The sequence below is a fragment of the Perna viridis genome, chromosome 6 (genome assembly GCF_037379345.1).
Source record: "Perna viridis isolate PV_CMFRI_1.1 ecotype Kerala chromosome 6, ASM3737934v1, whole genome shotgun sequence".
Classification (NCBI taxonomy): domain Eukaryota; kingdom Metazoa; phylum Mollusca; class Bivalvia; order Mytilida; family Mytilidae; genus Perna; species Perna viridis.
The window spans coordinates 46797023-46815635 of record NC_142450.1 but is presented as its reverse complement, the minus strand read 5'-3'; the positions used below and the strand labels follow the sequence as shown (position 1 = coordinate 46815635).

At 31.8% G+C, this 18613-nt stretch overlaps 1 protein-coding gene across 12 annotated transcripts in view; it reads left to right on the top strand.

The window, feature by feature from the left end:
* LOC148615293 (intermembrane lipid transfer protein VPS13A-like) overlaps positions 1–11992 on the top strand; it is a 98573-nt gene extending 86581 nt beyond the window's left edge. For 11 of the 12 annotated variants that reach the window (XM_088590110.1, XM_088590113.1, XM_088590119.1 and 8 more), the window contains 11 exons: positions 86–142; positions 337–473; positions 1174–1369; positions 1705–1780; positions 2192–2277; positions 2599–2722; positions 3252–3375; positions 4694–4760; positions 5068–5216; positions 6890–7019; positions 7265–11992. In XM_088590110.1, the coding sequence (XP_088446236.1) occupies positions 86–142; positions 337–473; positions 1174–1369; positions 1705–1780; positions 2192–2277; positions 2599–2722; positions 3252–3375; positions 4694–4760; positions 5068–5216; positions 6890–7019; positions 7265–7384 (1266 nt within the window). In that variant the 3' untranslated portion in view covers positions 7385–11992. Of the gene's footprint in view, positions 1–85; positions 143–336; positions 474–1173; positions 1370–1704; positions 1781–2191; positions 2289–2598; positions 2723–3251; positions 3376–4693; positions 4761–5067; positions 5217–6889; positions 7020–7264 lie in introns of those variants that run through there. The other variant, XM_088590116.1, reaches the window with a different exon arrangement.
* The last annotated feature ends 6621 nt before the right edge of the window (positions 11993–18613 follow it).

The following is an 18613-nucleotide window of genomic DNA, read 5'->3' as shown; positions in this document are numbered from 1 at the left end:
CTTGTCATGTGACCATTTTTATAACCAATGAAAATACTTGAATATAATCTGATAGGAAATAAAAATGAATATTCTATAATTTTAGGCTTCTGGTCAACCAAATAGAATTTTCTTTGAATTTTTCAAGATTTCACCAGTCAAGGTAAGTTTTTTGTCTGTTCTACATCTGTTAGTACTTGTTTACACATCATGTAGCAAAATAAAATCTATCTTGACCAAACCCTAAATGAAGATAAATCTTGTTTGACCTAACTCATAATAAAAAAAAAGAAACTGTCAAAGTGAATCGTATTGTTGAATTAAAGTATTCCTGTTGTTGTATTGTTTTATTTTCAGTTAAATGTCAGTTTTTCCCTCTCGGGTACTCCACATACATCTGGTGATGAGCAGCCATCCTTGGCTTCTGATATCAAGGAATTTCTCAGGAATTCTGTTGGAGCTACACTTACAGAGATTAAAGATAATGAACTGAAGTAAGTTTATCTAAGATAATTAATGTAAATTGGGTTATTAATATAATTTTGATTTTTTTTTTACAAAATTGCAGTTTGATAACAAAATTTTCATAAAAACTTGGAGCTATTAATTTGAGGAAGTTTCTAGCTTGGATAAGCACCAAATTTCATGATAGGGAAACAAGGTTCAAAACTTCACAAGTTTAATTGAATTATCTATATACAACCTAAATAAATGCAGTTGTGTAATGCTGTCATGCTGTAATAATTATCACCATCTCATTTCATTTCTGGATAGTAATTTGAGGATAGATATATGAATATTAATTACATTTTACCTCGCCATACTTTATGTGCTATACCACAGAAGAAAGGCTAGGATTGATTTTAGGAATTGCTACTGGAATAGTACAGTAAGGTACCATATCCTCAAAGGAAGGGGTCTGGGATTATTGACTAAGGAGTAAGGGGCCACTTTGATTCTGGTCAAATACTTATCTTGTGTCAAATATTCAATTGTAGTCAAAATTAAGGATTGTATTAAGTTTAAATGGTATGTCCATACTGCTCCCACTGTTCTGAGTTTGATCTCTTTCAATTTTCATCTTGCAAAGCATACATTAATTTTCAGTTTTTGCTTGAAACTTCAATAAAGTAGTGAGTAAGTGTCTAATATTTTTGTCTTGTTGACTGTATTTGCATTTGTTTCCTTTTTTAGAATGGTCCATTTTGAACAGAAAGGTTTACATATTACAAAAGATCAGATGTGGTCATTAGCTATAGCCCACTATCGACAACAGTTGATTATGCAGTTGTATGTGATAATACTTGGTCTGGATGTGCTCGGTAACCCGTATGGTCTGTTTAAAGATATAACAACTGGAATCAGTGACCTCTTCTATGAACCAGTCATGGTACAACTTTCCTTTTGATATATCATTACAATGTTTGATAAAACATAAAAATTAAGATTTTTTTCTCAGACATTACGTTAACAATGTAGCAAACAATCAGAAGAAAGATTTTGACATTGTCCATAATTTCTATGATTGTTGACCTTTTAACAATTTTACTAACTGTTGCATTAGCTCTTCATGATTTTATGGATATTCACCATGGATATTCACATGGATATTCACCATGGATATTCAAGCCAAAATTATACACAAGCATCTACTTTTTTTAAAATGAAATGTGTGGGTTTTTATTTTGCCTTAGTAAATGTAGTCTTTAAGTTGATATTATTCAGGACACCCTCAGAGGAGATGAAAATTTTTCAGAAAATATTGCTAGAGGTTTCCAGAGTGCTGTTGGACATATTGTTGGTAAGTGGTAGTTACAGTTTTATATCTACTAGTTGTCATTATGTTACCTGTATCATAAGGTAGTAAAAAATTATTATACCTTCATTCAACTAGTGGTATATTGGAATGACCTTGTCTATCAGAATTCCATCCAATTATCTGGGCTCCAATTGGAAGGATTGATTTAAAATTTGGTGAGTGGCATCATATAGATGGCGTAAGTTTTAACCAACTTTTGTCATCCAATATCAACTTCCTGTACAAGTGGGGGGTATACTTAGCATGACAACCTTTGTAACGTCATGTTTGTGCAAGAGTATGACCAAACCTTTGTAAAGATACAGTCATTTGTAGGATACTGCTTTACAGCACCTGATAGAGACTATGTTTTAACAGGTTTAATTGTATCTGTTATTTTACCATTGTTTTCAGGAGGAACATCTAATTCCATAGCTAGAGTGACAGGTTCACTAGGAAATGCATTTGCTTATATGTCATTTGATGAGGTATTTCAACAGGTCAGTGAAAAGTAGGTTTTTTTTACAACAGTTGTTGCAAATTTAGACTGCAAATGCAATTTGGAGCTCTCATACATAAAAATGTTCACTCTTATGTAACTTGAAAAAAATAGAAATAAGAAGGAATAAATATATATAGATTAAGAGGCATTGACAAGATGTAAATAATGAAGTTGAAAATATTTCATTTGTTTCTGTAATGTATAATTTGAGACTCCTTGATATAAATGATAAAAGATAAATGATATGAAAGTCATTAACATATTTCTGAATTATTGTCACATTGTACTGAATTTATGAAATATTTTAATCACTTAACAGAAAAGGAAGAGACGTATACAGCAACCACCACAGGATCTCCCTCATAGCTTGGCTCTTGCTGGACAGGGATTTCTGTCTGGTATCAAGTATGGTCTAACAGGCATTGTACTGGATCCTTTGCATGGTAAGTTCTACATAGCTTAGCTCTTGCTGGACTGGGTGTCTATCAAGTATCAAGTATGATCTAACAATCCATTGTATGGAAAGTTCTAGGTATTGTTAAAGTACTTTAATTCGTGGATACCAATTTTTATGGATCAGGGAAGAAATTCAAGTTCATGGATTCTTGATTTCGTGGTTTTGAAGTTTTCAGTATACACACCAATGGGAATCAACTATTCGTCAGGAACCAAATTTTGTGGTTTGACTCACCCACAAAAACCATGAAAATTGCTATCCGACGAATAGTAGTACTTTAGTAGCTCAGCTCTTCTATGGAAAACTACGATCATGGCTGGAAAAAAACATTTGTTTTGCCAGTTGTGTCTTGATTAATACCATTACTACCTGAAAGTTTATTAAGACACTTTTGTTAAATTCAACTGACACATTGTAAAATATCACTTAGATCAAACTTCTTTCCAAGTTTGACATTGAGTCAAGCTTAAATCTCTAGACCTACCAGTTTTCTGATTATTGTTTGATCATTTTAGGTGCTACAGAAGATGGTGTTGAAGGGTTTTTCAAGGGAATGGGTAAAGGTCTGCTAGGATTAATAACCCAGCCTATTGGTGGTGTACTTGATCTTATTAGCATGGCTTTTGATGGAGTTAGAAGGTAAGAAGGAAGTTGGTCAGTAGTTAATGAAAGAATTTGAGATGAATACAACAACAATCTTAAAACATGAGAAAGGCATCAAAATAATTCTATTTTTATAGAAGGCCTAATTGCAATAGTCTTGTCTTATTTCTATTTTTGTTAATTCATTCACAAACAATTATTATTTAATTTTGGATATGATGAGTTGTATGTTTTCTCTTGGAACATCATGATTTGATCATCTTGCCATTTTGTATAGATGTATATAATTTTATTAGACAGATGATATTTTAAATAATGCCTAAACATCTTTTCAGGTGACAAAAACTTAAACAATAATACTTAATTTGCATAACTCCCTTCCAATTTAGAAAAATACTTTGTAGTAAAATGAAAAGGGAATATCTGATGTTTTTTATTTAAGGAGGTAGACCAAGAGTTAAGGGACACAAACTCTTCAAAAATCATTGGAACGTTTGTATTCAGCATTTTATATCCATCTTATGTAAGCATCTTATTAACTTGAATTAATTTTGTTCTGTTTCAAACAAAAGTTTGACAGACTTTGGTGAAATTGGATATGATACAAACATATCACTGATTTCATGAGTTATGTCCCTTACCCTAGGTCTACCTCCTTAAATAGCACAATAACACGTTTAAGTAACTATGTACTTTATTCTGCTAAACCTATGTAGAAACATTGGTATACAAATAAGCATGCATAATTTACAATAAATATGTACAGTTGAGGAACAAATAACAAACAGACAAAAAAGTAAGAACAAAGGAACAAAGTTTGAAGTATAAATAACTAACTAAAGAAAAAATAAGAGAGATAAATTCAAATATAAGTAGCACATAAAAAGATGTGGGTTTAGGTTTGGTGGATAAAATTAAGGTGATAAGAAAATGGCTAAATGAGAGAATCAATGTTATTATTGATAATTCTGATAAATTGACACAACTTGCAGTGTTGAGACTTTTTTTGGTACTCATTAATTTATTGAACTTTAAAATGTTGCAATTAATTATAAACTTCTTGTCAATGTATACTTTTCTTTCTCAGAACTTTTTTTTAAGAATTTTAAATCAAGTCGGATAGGTGTTCTTTTCACAATTTTGTTATTATTCTAAAGACCAGTTGTATTTATTGTACAAGAATTCTTTTTATTTTCCCTATTAATCTCTATAAAATCAACATTGCATTAAGACTTACCATTTTCTTTAATCAAAATTTTAACATGTGTTCATTGAATAACATTTTTAAATATATGGAAAATGTTACCTATTATCTCCCTTCACAACTGATATTTAAATTTGTTTCATATTTAAGGGCTGCAGAGATGGATGGAGGTTTTATAGTTAGGATGAGACTACCAAGATATATCAATCCTTACAGGGTAAAGTCTATTTATATTAAATAATATCAATAATTATTTCAAATCAAGACCGTTGCAATTCAGCACAGGTAGGTGGAATCATGGTTGGCCTGACACAGTATATCCTAAATCTTGATTTTCGTGTCTCATTAGAAACAAAAATAATTGTTTTAAGTTCTTTAAGTTAAAGAAATGAATACAAAGACTTGGTATGTGTTCAGTAAATCTCACAGAATATTTCAAAACTGATGAAACCTTTGCCTTAAAAGGTTCTAAATATAACAGATATAAACAGAAGTCAGTAACAAAATTAAATTTTGAATTCCAGGGATTACAGCCTTATTCCCCTTATATGGCCAGAGGGAACTATCTTCTGAATTCCTTGAAGGGTGGTAGTTACTCTAAGACTGATGTATTCATGGAGTTTGCTCCCCTTAGTTACAATGACAGAGCTGATCTTGTAGTTATAACTAATAAGTAAGTATAACAGTATTGCTGGACTATAAAGGAGGATTTATCTTATCATGGGATCATTGTTGTTAGGCTGCTTTATTTAAGCTTACCTGTTATAACCATTAAACAAAAAAAAATAAAGATTTTGTTCTTAGAGTATTAATGAAATGTGTATGTTATATAGTTATAAACTTTGGATGGTTTTTAGTGGGTTTTAAGAATTATTTTTCACTTCACTAGTGACATCTATCAGTACATATCATGATTTTTAATCAACAACTTATTTGTCCAGTGTGGTGGACGTGTTTTTCAACAAACAGTCAGCATTCCAATGGGAACAAATTGTGCTCCTTTACTTGCTTACCTGTTTCTTCACTCTTATGAGGCTGACGTTATAGCTGATCTGATCCGAAATAGTCTTGTATATAGTTTCCGGTAAATAACAGACTTATTATCTTTAAATAATCCTAATTTTTGGGATTTGATACATCGCATCTACCTCAAAGAACTTGAGTTAAAGTATACTACAGACACTGAAGTCTGCCTCATGTCTTGACCTACACTTAGAAGTCAGTATTGTCAACTTTCCTTTCATCTGTGGCAACATCCCTTCAGCACCTGCGTATGGAGTGTTCATATCACAACTTGTACATTATGCCAGAGCTTGCCGAGTTATAAACATTTGTATGGTTTTTAGTGGGTTTTAAGAATTATTTTTCACTTCACTAGTGACATCTATCAGTACATATCATGATTTTTAATCTACAACATATTTGTCCAGTGTGGTGGACGTGTTTTTCAACAAACAGTCAGCATTCCAATGGGAACAAATTGTGCTCCTTTACTTGCTTACCTGTTTCTTCACTCTTATGAGGCTGACTTTATAGCTGATCTGATCCGAAATAGTCTTGTATACAGTTTCCGGTAAATAACAGACTTATTATCTTTAAATAACCCTAATTTTTGGGATTTGATACATCGCATCTACCCCAAAGAACTTGAGTTAAAGTATACTACAGACATTGAAGTCTGCCTCATGTCTTGACCTACACTTAGAAGTCAGTATTGTCAACTTTCCTTTCATCTGTGGCAACATCCCTTCAGCACCTGCGTATGGAGTGTTCATATCACAACTTGTACATTATGCCAGAGCTTGCCGAGACGACACAGACTTTTTGTATCGTGCTAGAACTCTAACAAATAGGCTTCTAGAACAGGGCTATCATGCCAGAAGATTGAAGTCATCACTTCAGAAGTTTTATGGTCGTCATCATGAACTCATGGATCGTTACAGTGTATCCATCTGCACCATGAAAACAGATTTATTCAACTGTTCGTAGTTTTCCTTCCCTCGTTTGTCTACCCCATACTTGACTTTTTATGAGCAACTCGGCGAGTGTGTCTAGAAAAACAGAGGACGCTTACCCTATCGGTGCACCTGGTCCATGCTCCCTGTTTTTAGTGGAGTCCGAGTTGCTCATTTGCTTTGTTACTTTGTATGTATGATTTTAGTTACTTTATGTTCTTTGTTGTATATGTCTGTTTTCCATGTCTTGTCTTTATCCCTGGATTACCTTCTTTTGATTACCGCTATAACTTTGGTTCCATTAATTACTCTTTATATAAGTATTATAAATTTCTGATAAAAACAAAAGTGGATATTGTATGTACTCAGTGTGTTTTACACCGTGTTTTAGACATATCCTGTATTTGGATAAGAACAGATTTTCCAGTGGTTATGATGTGGAATGGGAAATAGAGTTGACCAGTATATTGGGAGTCCCTGCTCTTCTGGAAGGAGACAAGAAAATTTTAATTTCCCTGAAGGTAAATAAGATACCTTTCCAATTTTTGTCTGTGTGTTTTTTAGTTTTTCATTTTCTCTGTCTAAAATACATGTATTAATTGGACAGTGATTATAGTTATACTAAACACTAATGTTTAATATCAGACAATATGTCATATCTACGGTATATTATTTTATAAGGTTAAGACCCATTGAAGGATGTTTTTTTTTTGTTCCCCCATTACAAGAATAAGCACCTTGTATTATTATAATTTGTATATTTCAGGATAACACAGGAACCTTGTTTTCTGGAAATCATGTAGACATCTCAAGTCAGGATCCAAACATAATGAAATGGCTGCAAAAGAGGATGGAAAAAGTGCTAAGTCAGCAGATATATAGGTGAATCAGAGGTCACTATTGTTACCAAGAACTCACAGCTTTAATACTGCATGTCTATGTTATATATATCAACAGATGAAGTAATGAGATAAGCTTCTCCATTTTGTCACTTGCTTTACTTCCTGTGCAATTGTCATATTGGATAGAATTTACTAGTGTAATTAACCAGTATTTGTACCCAGTATATAGAATATGTTTTGATCAACTCATAAAATGCAACCATTTAAGTGAAGACAATTAGTCTGCCATTACTTATTTAATTGCTCCTATTATGCCATAAAGTAATGTGTCTGTCCATGGTAGGAGTACACAAACTATTTAGTATTTATTTGGTGTGCAAATGAAGTAAATTAATGCATTATTATGTATTTATGTGCACAGTGAGAAGTCCCAATGTATCTCTGTGTAACTGCCATCAACATGTTGCTAATCATATCCCTTGATGTTAAAATTGTACCACCTTTACAATTTAAATATGTTCTTGAAAAACATGAGTATTTTTCAATATTTGTTTTATAATGTATAAAATTTTGAGTAAACTGCCCATGCAATGGTTTGTGATGTGAGCTTGCATTCTGTTGCATTAGAAATATCCATTGATTACTTTCTGGTTAATTTGATATGTTAGATTTCCCTGAAAGATGGTTGTTTTTATTGTTTTAACTTCCAATCCAAAGCAAAGTTTTTTTCCATAAATATGTGGCAAAATTTGTTTAATCTGAGATTTGCATGAGAGTACCAGATTTGACTGTTTTTTGCTCCATTTTTTGTTAGAAATATTTATGCTTAAAAGTGGGACTGCATGGAACTAGGATGCCTTTCTGTCTGTCCTTTCCTTTATCCTCCAAGAATGTGCTCTCAGTTACTCCCTAGAATACTGAATGGAACCTTTAAAGGACTTGGTAGTACCTTTATGGACCTACTGTTTTGATTTTTGAATTTAACAAACTTGGTGTTTCTATAGTTTTGTTTACTTTGACTATTGACTTCTAAGAGGTACTTTTAATTATTATTCTGTGTCTGGAATGTATATGATGATGATGGCAGATGCTTTTGTTCATCATCTTTTTTAAACTTCTTACTAGAATAAGATTTGGTTTTATATCAAAACTTCAGAATTAAATGAAGTTTTAAAAAGTTTACATATGCATATAGGTCAAAGGTAGCATGTTCATTCTTTTGTAATCATAATTATAATTGATAATTTTATGTTACTTTCCAGTGCATTCAGTGAAATCCTTACCAAATTTCTTTTTTTTTTAAAGTTGAAATCATTCTTTATAATTCTTTCAGTCTGATGTTTAAAGTAGTTTATATATATATCTCACCTTAAAAGTGACTGCTTTTTTAACTTGTTTCACACTCTACTGGATTCTTTGAGATTCTAGCTCTTATATTGCATTATATGCATTCATTTTTTTATTGAGATGAAGTAAGAGTTACTGACTGATGAGGATCTCATGGGATGTGCAATCTATTTTGACCAGGGGTATATTAGTTGTGATGATGTTATTTATACGCTTGTTGGAGAAGGTATTATAACTGCTTTAATATACATGGCATTATAATCTGTTTATGTTGATTTTAATTTCATATGGTAGAGCCATTGATCAAGGTTTGTGTAATTGATAGCCAGTTCATATAATTGTTAATGGTTTGATATATTGTTATGCTAGTCATAGCTGTATTTTATTGTTGAAAGTTTATGACTGTGTTATTTTTGTTTATTGCTAGTCATAAATATTATTAGCTTGATATGTTATAGAATTATTAAGGATTTTCAATAATTTCAGAGGATGAAGTATTAGAATATCTGCTTTGACTATGTTAATTTTTCATTGATTTGTGAGTTACCAGTCAGCACCGATGTTCTATTTATAGCTATTCCTCAAGTATTAATCTCAGATATTAATTTTTTGTGTTATGTTTTATGCCTTCTGTAATTAAAAAGTAAAATATTTTCCACTGGTCAAGCAATGAATCTGAATAGGAGAAATTGTCTTTATATGATTTTACACACATAATTAATTCACATGATTTTACCCAAAATTTACCACATTTTTGTTTTTTTTTCTTTTTATTTTATGTCTGGAAACTTAAAAAAGCATGCACTATTGTCAAATATAGGTCAAAATTAAATGTATGTAGCACACATGATTATACATAAACAGTTTGAATGAGGAAATTACCATATTTATACTTATGTATTGATTGCTACAACTAAATTAGCATTAAACATCACAAAATAGCTCAAAACTGGTTATTTATAATCATGTTTTGCTCTTGATGATAAAAGGGAATATTAATATTGTAGAAACACCATATGTGGTCTATAAGTATTGGTCTTTCTAAGAATCATGCAGTTAAGGGATTCATTGTAAACCATAAGTTATATTGTACCAAAAGGAATAGTGGATTGTAATGGCAGATTAGGTAAATACATTCTTTCATCAAAAATTCCACACCTTCATTTTTCTGATAATACTATTACAATTTTTATCTTGTTATGTACATTTGTGAGAAATGAATATTTGTGTAATGATTTTAAGTGCAATCGTTTTTTTTTAGTGCTAAAACAATGATAATTTGTTGTGCCATTACTGTATAAAAAATAGTCATGAGAAAATCAAGCCAGTAAATTTTACATGACATCCACAACTATGTGAATGCTGAAGTTTCTAGATATGTGTGATTTGGCTGTGGTTACTTAGATACCACAGCTGAGAATCAACATTCAATGTATAAATTCTAGGTATTGTCATGGTGATTGAAAAATTCTAGAAACCAAATTGAATAAATGTAGTTATTTAAGAAATTTGGCAACACAGTTAATGAAGTTTGGAATCTTGATTGGGTATACTGACGTGTATTTCCTAGAATTGTGCATGAACAATTATCTAACAACTGTGCCACTGTACATTTATATCTTTTTCTGATCTGTACTTACATAGTGCCATAAGAGAAAGATCCTGTGGATTAAAATTAATGGAATTTTCACACAAAGTCACCATACTAAAATCTGATTTTTACTGTTTTGAATTTAATTTACATTTTTTAACCTTAGGGTTTGAGGTTAAGTATTGAATCACAGAAAATAAGGGGGTTAATTATATGTATTTACATCAAATTCATTAATAGTTTTTGATTAGTATTTCATGAAATATTTTATTGCAACTGTCTTTAAATGTTTAAAATGTTTTCTTTAGTTAAATCATATTTATTGGTAAGCATCTTATGAGAGACAATAAAATTTATTAAACATTGTTCACTCAATTATTTTCTAATATGTTGGTTTTTTTTCTTTTATATCTTACATTAATCATCTTTATACAATAATACTTCTTTATGAAATTTTATTAGGTGTAAATTATTATTAGAGTAGTTGCTCAGATACTTTTGAATTATGGCGCATTGTGTATTTTTTTATGATTTTTTTTTATTTTGATTGTGTATTATGTTTTAAACATTAATTTCAGTGTCTTGATTACTCTTTTTCATAATGCCTCACATTTCTGTATTGTTCATATTTAAACCAGTACTTTACTTATTGTTAATTTTCCCAGTAAGTTTATATTTTAATTATTCTCATTTTGGTTTTTTATATTTTGATACTAATTTTTTGCAAAGTAAGTTATTTTTTTCTTATATTTAATATTGTACTAGTCTTGTTATAATTAATTGTCATATGTTTGTTATTATTATTATTATTGATGTACATGTATGTGTTGGTTTTATATATTTTATTCTTTTTATTTCATGAGATTTCAGATGCATAACTACTCACTTTAATATTTCATGTTTAGTTTTTTTAGACCCATAATCCAAGGTGTACAAGAAATTTAAATCTATAATAAAAATGGTTTCCATTTATTTAAGACATAAGTTATAAGATACAGTGGCCAGGTACTAAAAATAAATTTTCAAATAGAATACATATTGAATATATAAAATGATAATATGAATGATACATTTTCATAACCTACAGAAATGATATGCATTTGTATCAATATAAAAAGTATTGTACATTATAAATAAAACACTAAATTTGTATAAGATAGCAATTACTGGAAAATTTACAATATTGTATACCATCATAAGTTTCATCATTCCTAATTGTTCATTCTTACACTGTATTTTCTTTCTGTAAATTCTGACTTGTTACATTTATGTGTATGTCAGTTGGAACTTTTTTTTTCAACATACAAGTAACAGCTCATGATAAGAAAGCATACTTTTTGTACTCAAGTGGAAGAAAAAGTGTACACAAGCAAAATTGTTCCACATGATTTTAGCAAATAAAACTTTTTCACTTGAAAATTCAGGAGAATCAAACCTTCATTGAAAGTCATGTGAAGGTCATGTAAATTTCATGTGAAGAATGATTCTCATGTCTTCAGGTGAACAGAATACGCCTATGTAGAACTTATTTCTATACAGTATTTGTACCCATCTTATACATTATGTTATTTTCATATGGATATTATATTAAATAATGGTAATACTGAATGCAGTTTTGGCACAAGTATATATATTTGTTGTAGGAATCTGTTATAAAGGTGATAAAACTAGCTGTTAAATGTCATTATTGTTGTACTAATAAATGTTAATATGACATTTGTTTGGCCTTATGAGATAGGTATTCCAGTATAGTGTAGGTTAGGCTTTATTTCTGTTGTCTACTCTTGTTTCAAGGATTACCCCATAATTAAAAGGTAATGATCCCTCTTTGTTGATAATTTGAACTTCAACTAATGCTTTTTATTTGATTGTAAACTAATGCTGCATTGACACATTTACATGTACCTGTATTGAATGGCCAGAACACATTAAATTTTATTTTTACCTGCATTGCCTTCAAGAATATCATATGTAGTTGTGCATATTATCAGGAAATATTTTGATTTTTTTCTCTAATTTTCGTGGGAGCTATGTCCTTTTGAACTTAAAAATACTGTAAATCATCATGTATCAGCTTGTCAGCACAACTCTTTTGAAACTATCATACAGAATTTCATAAAAATTGGTGTGCAGCAAGAACACCATATTTAGTTTTGCATATTATAAAGAAGTTAGGATTCTATAAATTTTATGGAAGTAATGCCCCTTTGAACTTTGAAATTTACGGTAAATCATAAGCTTGTTATCACAAATCCTCTAAACTTTACTTACTTACTTTGGCCCGTCACTTACCTATGAACATAGGCCATCGATGACTGCCCTCCAGCACTGCATGCTCTTTGCTGTCAGCTCCAGTTATCCGCATATTTTCTGTCAGCTTTACATCTGTGTCCAGGTCTCAGCGCCAGGTGTTTCTTGGTCTCACCCTCTTCCTCTTTCCCTGTGGTGTCCATGTAAGGGCCTGTTGCGTAATGTTATTTGCTAGCATACGCAGGATGTGGCCTAACTTCATTCTTCCTCCATTGGACGCTGGTCCATTTATTTCTGTCCACAAGCCGGATAACATGACAAACACAGAGCTATGGAGACAGACCGACCAGCCATATGTTAACGAAAGTTTGTAACCTATTTGCGGTAGCCTTGCTAAATCTTCAGGTCTCTGCTCTAGACAGCAGCACAGGTTTTACATTCGATTTTCAATTCGGGTTCACCATTAAGCTTCACTTGTTCATTTTCACTGGTGTTAACTTATAGAATCTTCGCCTTTCCTTTGTGAATGCTTAGTCCTACTTTGGCTGAGTTGTTACATAGGTTTGAAAATTTCTCCTGCATCTGTTAATGGTTGTGTGACATAAGTGATTGATCGTCTGCAAAGTCTATATCGTCGAGCTAGTTCCACAGTGTCCACTGAATCCATTACTCTGTTCTCTGGTGGTGGTCTTCATGGTCCAATCTATGGCTAGAAAGAACAGAAAAGGTGGTAACAAGCTGCCTTGTCTTACTCCAGTCTTGACATAAAATTTTTAGGTCAGTTGCCCTCCATGTACTACTCGACGGGACATAAACTTGTAAGAGTTTCGTATCAAGTTAACACATATTTGTGACACTACATAATGTCGGAAGTAACTTCTATACGTTTCACTGTCAATTCACTATCAAAGGCCTTCTCGTAATCCACAAAGTTTACGCAAAGTCGAGAGTTCGATAATGATGCGCAGTGTGTTTATCTGATCGGTATATGATCGGTCTTGTCTGAAGACTGCTTGCTGGTCCATTAGTTTTTTTTAACAGGTCCTATCAAATCCTCCAAGATTACTCTGTTAAATGTCTTTCTTGGGACTGATAAGAGTGTGATCTCTATGAGAACATGCTGAGGTCTCCATTCTTTGGAAGCTTGTTCAAGTAGCCCTCTTTCCAGTCTGATGAAATCTGTTCTTCCCAGATCTTCTCAAACCATTGCATCAGGGTCTGCTTTATGTACCTTACCTAGAATCTCATCTGGCCCTGATGCCTTCACGTTCTTTAGCATCTAGCTATGTTATGGCTTTTATTCAAATTTCACCCTTGTGAGATCTGAGATGACTGGGTACGAATTAGCTATAAAAAGATATAACGCATGAATTTGAAAATAAATGAAATGGACATTTATTTTAACCTTTTATACTCACATGGCCGGAACAAAAGAATTTGAACCGATCATGTACTAATATATATTCAGTGAAAAAATAAATGACTAAAAAGATATGCTTCACAGGGCCAAATATATATCTGTCTCTTTTGAAAATTCATATTTCTTAGTATATAAATACAAAAATACCAATCATATATATTGCAAATTTTGAAATGCTGTAAACGTGTTTGAAGGAGTAACCTCTCATCAGCAACATTAGAATAAATCATACAGGAGGATTTAGATCCGAATTGTAAAAAAAACAGTTCTCAAAAAAAAACTATCTAAGTTGGAAGCCAAATCCATCACGGAGAGATTCTACCATCTCCACTCGACATTTTATGAGCAATCAGCGGCTGTTTCTAGAAATGCTGTACCTTGTGTTAGTTTCATTTTCTTTGTTGTGTTTGTTTTCCTTGTCTGGTCGTTGTCCATTAGTTGTGTTCTTTTGATTACCTCTCCGGTTGAATCCGGGCTTCCTTGGTTTCCCTTTAATAACGATGTAACAATTAAAACGCTAGAAATACTTGATCTATAATCTTATTCTATAAAATTTAATATTAATTTACAATTAATTTTGAAATAAGTTTTTTTCCACTTTATATATCATTTAGATTTACGAAGAGTTAAGAATCGTTACTTTTGGGTCTAAAATATTGATATTGTATTTTCGTTATTAATGATATCAATATCCATTTTGATTGCGAAAAAAGATCTCATTTTGTGTAAATTTATAATCAGTATTTTTTTTTTCACGCTGTACAGCGAAATGGGAATATCCCTTGCTATTGTCATGGATAAGAATATCTGTTTGTGATAAATGTGTCCGTAGGTTGGATGCAATATGATTGCTATTTTAGTTCCATAATATCCTATTCCGAGAGTAAATCTGTATAGGAGGCCCAATAAGGTAAGAATTTTCAACACACCCGTGAAGTATATTAAATATGAAACATCTTTTATATTTAGAAAGTATACCTACAAGTAGATAAAAGGAAAACTAACTATTTGAAGATGAAACTCTCTTGATTGATATAGACTTTAGTCAACCATGGTTTTCCTCTTCGTCGTTTATGAAATTATGCTAGAATTTACATGGTCTAAGGTCATGATATTCTTACTATATGAACTGAAATTTTAAAATGCTGGTGCGTTACTGTAAATAAAATCACTGAACTACTTGTTAATTATTCAACGACAAGACAGTGATATTGCCAAACACTGTTCTTGTATTTGATGGAAAACAGAATCCTAAGAGGAGTAGAAGCAGTACCAATAAAAAGACATTCTACACCTTATGAAAACAGATTGTCTGTTGAAAACATTTTAACCAAGAACGGACATAAAATATTTCAGGGATATCAAATAGGAAAGGTATTTTGCAGATATTAAAGTGACTTTGGACCTTTACACAAAAAATACATGCAAGACTTCCTGCCAGTAACGATGTTATCACTTGTATTCTGCGGTTATGACAATCTCTAAATTTCCACTGTACCTTAGGGAATTGCAATATTAAGGTTACATTTTATTTGTGTCTAGACTACAATTTGCCAGATAAAAGTTTGACTATGATAGATTTATTATTGGCGTCATTTCAGTGGTCTAATGGTACCTCATATTTGTGTATTGTAAGATGTGATCTCTAGTGGTCATCTTGGTTTGACTATCGACTAGCTGACAATAATGATGATTAAAAACATCGGCCTTCCGTACAATTAAGTCACGTCTCTCATTAAGCTGCTGTAGATCACAATTAAAACTGATTATAGATATTTTGTGTCATTATTGGTGTTCAATGTATCAATCACTAATCGATAACTAAACTAAAGCGTGCTAAATAAACTGATGACATTAATTTATCATACGACAGATATGTTCATGCAGTTTGTTTTGGTGTTGGGTTAGTGTTCTTAAATAATTTCATTGTTTTATTTTTTTTAGATAAAGACACGGAACCGTGTCTGCTGAAAGTGTAATGGGAAGAATAAATGTTCTTAGAGGTGTTACAAATAATTTTATAAGTTTCTATTGCGCTAGATTTTAGTGCATTAGGTAGGGCTAGTGCCGATGTATATACATTTTAATTAATCAACGTGTTACACAATGGATTGCATTTCGTAACCAAGAGAAAGGGGCTTTTTAGATAAAATATTTTACTGAATGAAAAGGAAACTAACACTCAAAACAACAATGTACATACAACCCTTTACATTACATCTAAACAACAATGTACATACAACCCTTTACATTACATCTAAACAACAATGTACATACAACCCTTTACATTACATCTAACATACACTTTCTGATACAATTTAGAATATCAAATATTGCAGTCACAAGCAGGCATGTTTCATGTAGGAAAGACTTTTGCCAGTAATGATAAATACTGTGTAATAATAATAATAATAACAATAATAATAATAATAATAATAATAATAATAAGTGGGAACACAGACTGGTATTGCCCGAGGGGCAAGTATAGACGCAGACTGGTATTGCCCAAAGAGCAAATTTGAACATACATACGTTTTGTCTTGAAAGAGTAACCAGTGGAACCCTGATTCCAGCGGAAATCAAAGGAATGCAATCCAGGGACAAAGACCAGATGTGTGGAAAACAGACAAACACAACAATGAACATAAAGTAACTAAAATAATACATATAAAGGAGAAACTCGAACTCCACTTCAAACTGGGAGCATGGCCTATTTGCACCGGTAGGGTGAATGTGTTTGCATCGTCCAGAAAACTCCATTTACTGAAATCAATAGTTGAAGTATGTGCATGATATAAATATATATAAACATGTAATACCAAATATCAACTGATATCAATAAATGGGGAACAATTTCCACAATGCCTTGCCACAACCATGAGACATGTCATATACATATTCTTCCTTGAAAGTGTACTTGAGTGGGTGTGAAGAACTTGCTATGTCATGTTAATAAGGATTTTTTTAGATTAACAGAAACCGATAGTGTGGTATCTGTCAGTTACACGGATGGCCCTAATTTTAAAATGGTAGGGGCCATCATAAACTAAAACATTAAATAGAAGCAATCATTAATTAGTAGCTAGTAAAATCATATTAAAATTTTATAACTATTGATCAACCATAACCATAAGTCATCGCACGAAAATCAAGTGAATATGGACGACAACGACACGGACGTCGCCGACGATGACGACGCTGTTAGCACCATTTTGGTGACTATTATATTAAATACACACACACACACACAAGGGTCTGAAAAATTCCCAATGATGTTAGAACTGTCAAATTGCCATGCAAATTTTTGGTCGTTCTCTCCGCGGGACTGGAACTTGTACCGCTGTGACATATATGGCAACACCACCTGCACAAAGTCCAGCGCCCTAGATCACTTAGTACTTACAGTGGAGTCCCGCGGAGGGATTTAAAACTGATTTGTTCAACGCGTAATAGTTTTCCTTTCCTCTTTCCTCTACCGCGGACTTGGCTTTTTATGAGCAATGCGGCGGATGTTTCTAGAAAATGAGAGGACGCTTACCCTACCGGTGCACCTGGTCCATTCTCCCAGTTTTTAGTGGAGTCCGAGTTCCTCGTTTACGTTTGTAACTTTGTATGTATTATTTTAGTTACTTTATGTTCTTTGTTGTGTATGTCTATTTTCCATGCCTAGTCTTTCTCCCTGAATTACATTCTTTTGATTACGGCAAGAATCTTGTTTCCCTTGTTATATATATATATTAATAATAATGATGAATTATGTTTTTTTACAAATTTTACAGTTACAAATTTCAGTCCTTTGTGATTCATTGTTTGGATTCCCGTAAACATATTAATCAATATCCAGCCGTATTACTACATGTATTACTACATGTATTTATTATTGAAACCAGATATAACTATTAGACGACATATCTTTAAAATCTTGATTTTTTTATATCTTTATCAGAAATATATCAATTAATACATACATGCATTCGCTTAAAGGCATGTTTACACTTGCTAAAGACCTGATGGTGACCTCTGAGGGTTTTTATTGTTTTGTATTTAAGTTATACTCTGGTTCATTTGTTACATTTCACTATATCCGTTCTTTTTCCGTGAAATCTATTATTTAAAACAGAGATATAAGAGAAAAGTATATTTCTCATGGGCAAATGAAGATGTTTTTAATATTTAAAGAAGGAAAAATGTGACACAGTTGTCATTAGAAATTTTGGAAAAAAAAGTAGACACCTGGCATGATACCATATAAGAGTTTAACAAGATACCCTTCTATGATTTTATTGTAAAAACTTCGTCAATAAAAATGACGGTCTTAAGCCTGGATGAAAGGAAGATGGAAAGTTTAAAACTTGCTATAAAATGTTTCAATTGCTTTTGATGTTTTTATTTTTTGCATTCGTGCAATCGTTATAACTTTATTTTAAGGTCCATTACTTTGTTTGAATTGTAATTTTGAGATAGGTGATATTTTTGTTGTCTTAAATATAAATTGAAACAAAATATTTGAATGACCGAATAATTATGGCCTCGTTTTTCATCTGATTAGAGAGAGAAACTATGTACAAGAGCACAAGAGGTATATTTTATTGTGAGCCGGCGGAGAGACAGAATAATATAATAAAAAATAGACGGTGACAATGGGGGTTACGACATGCGGAAGAA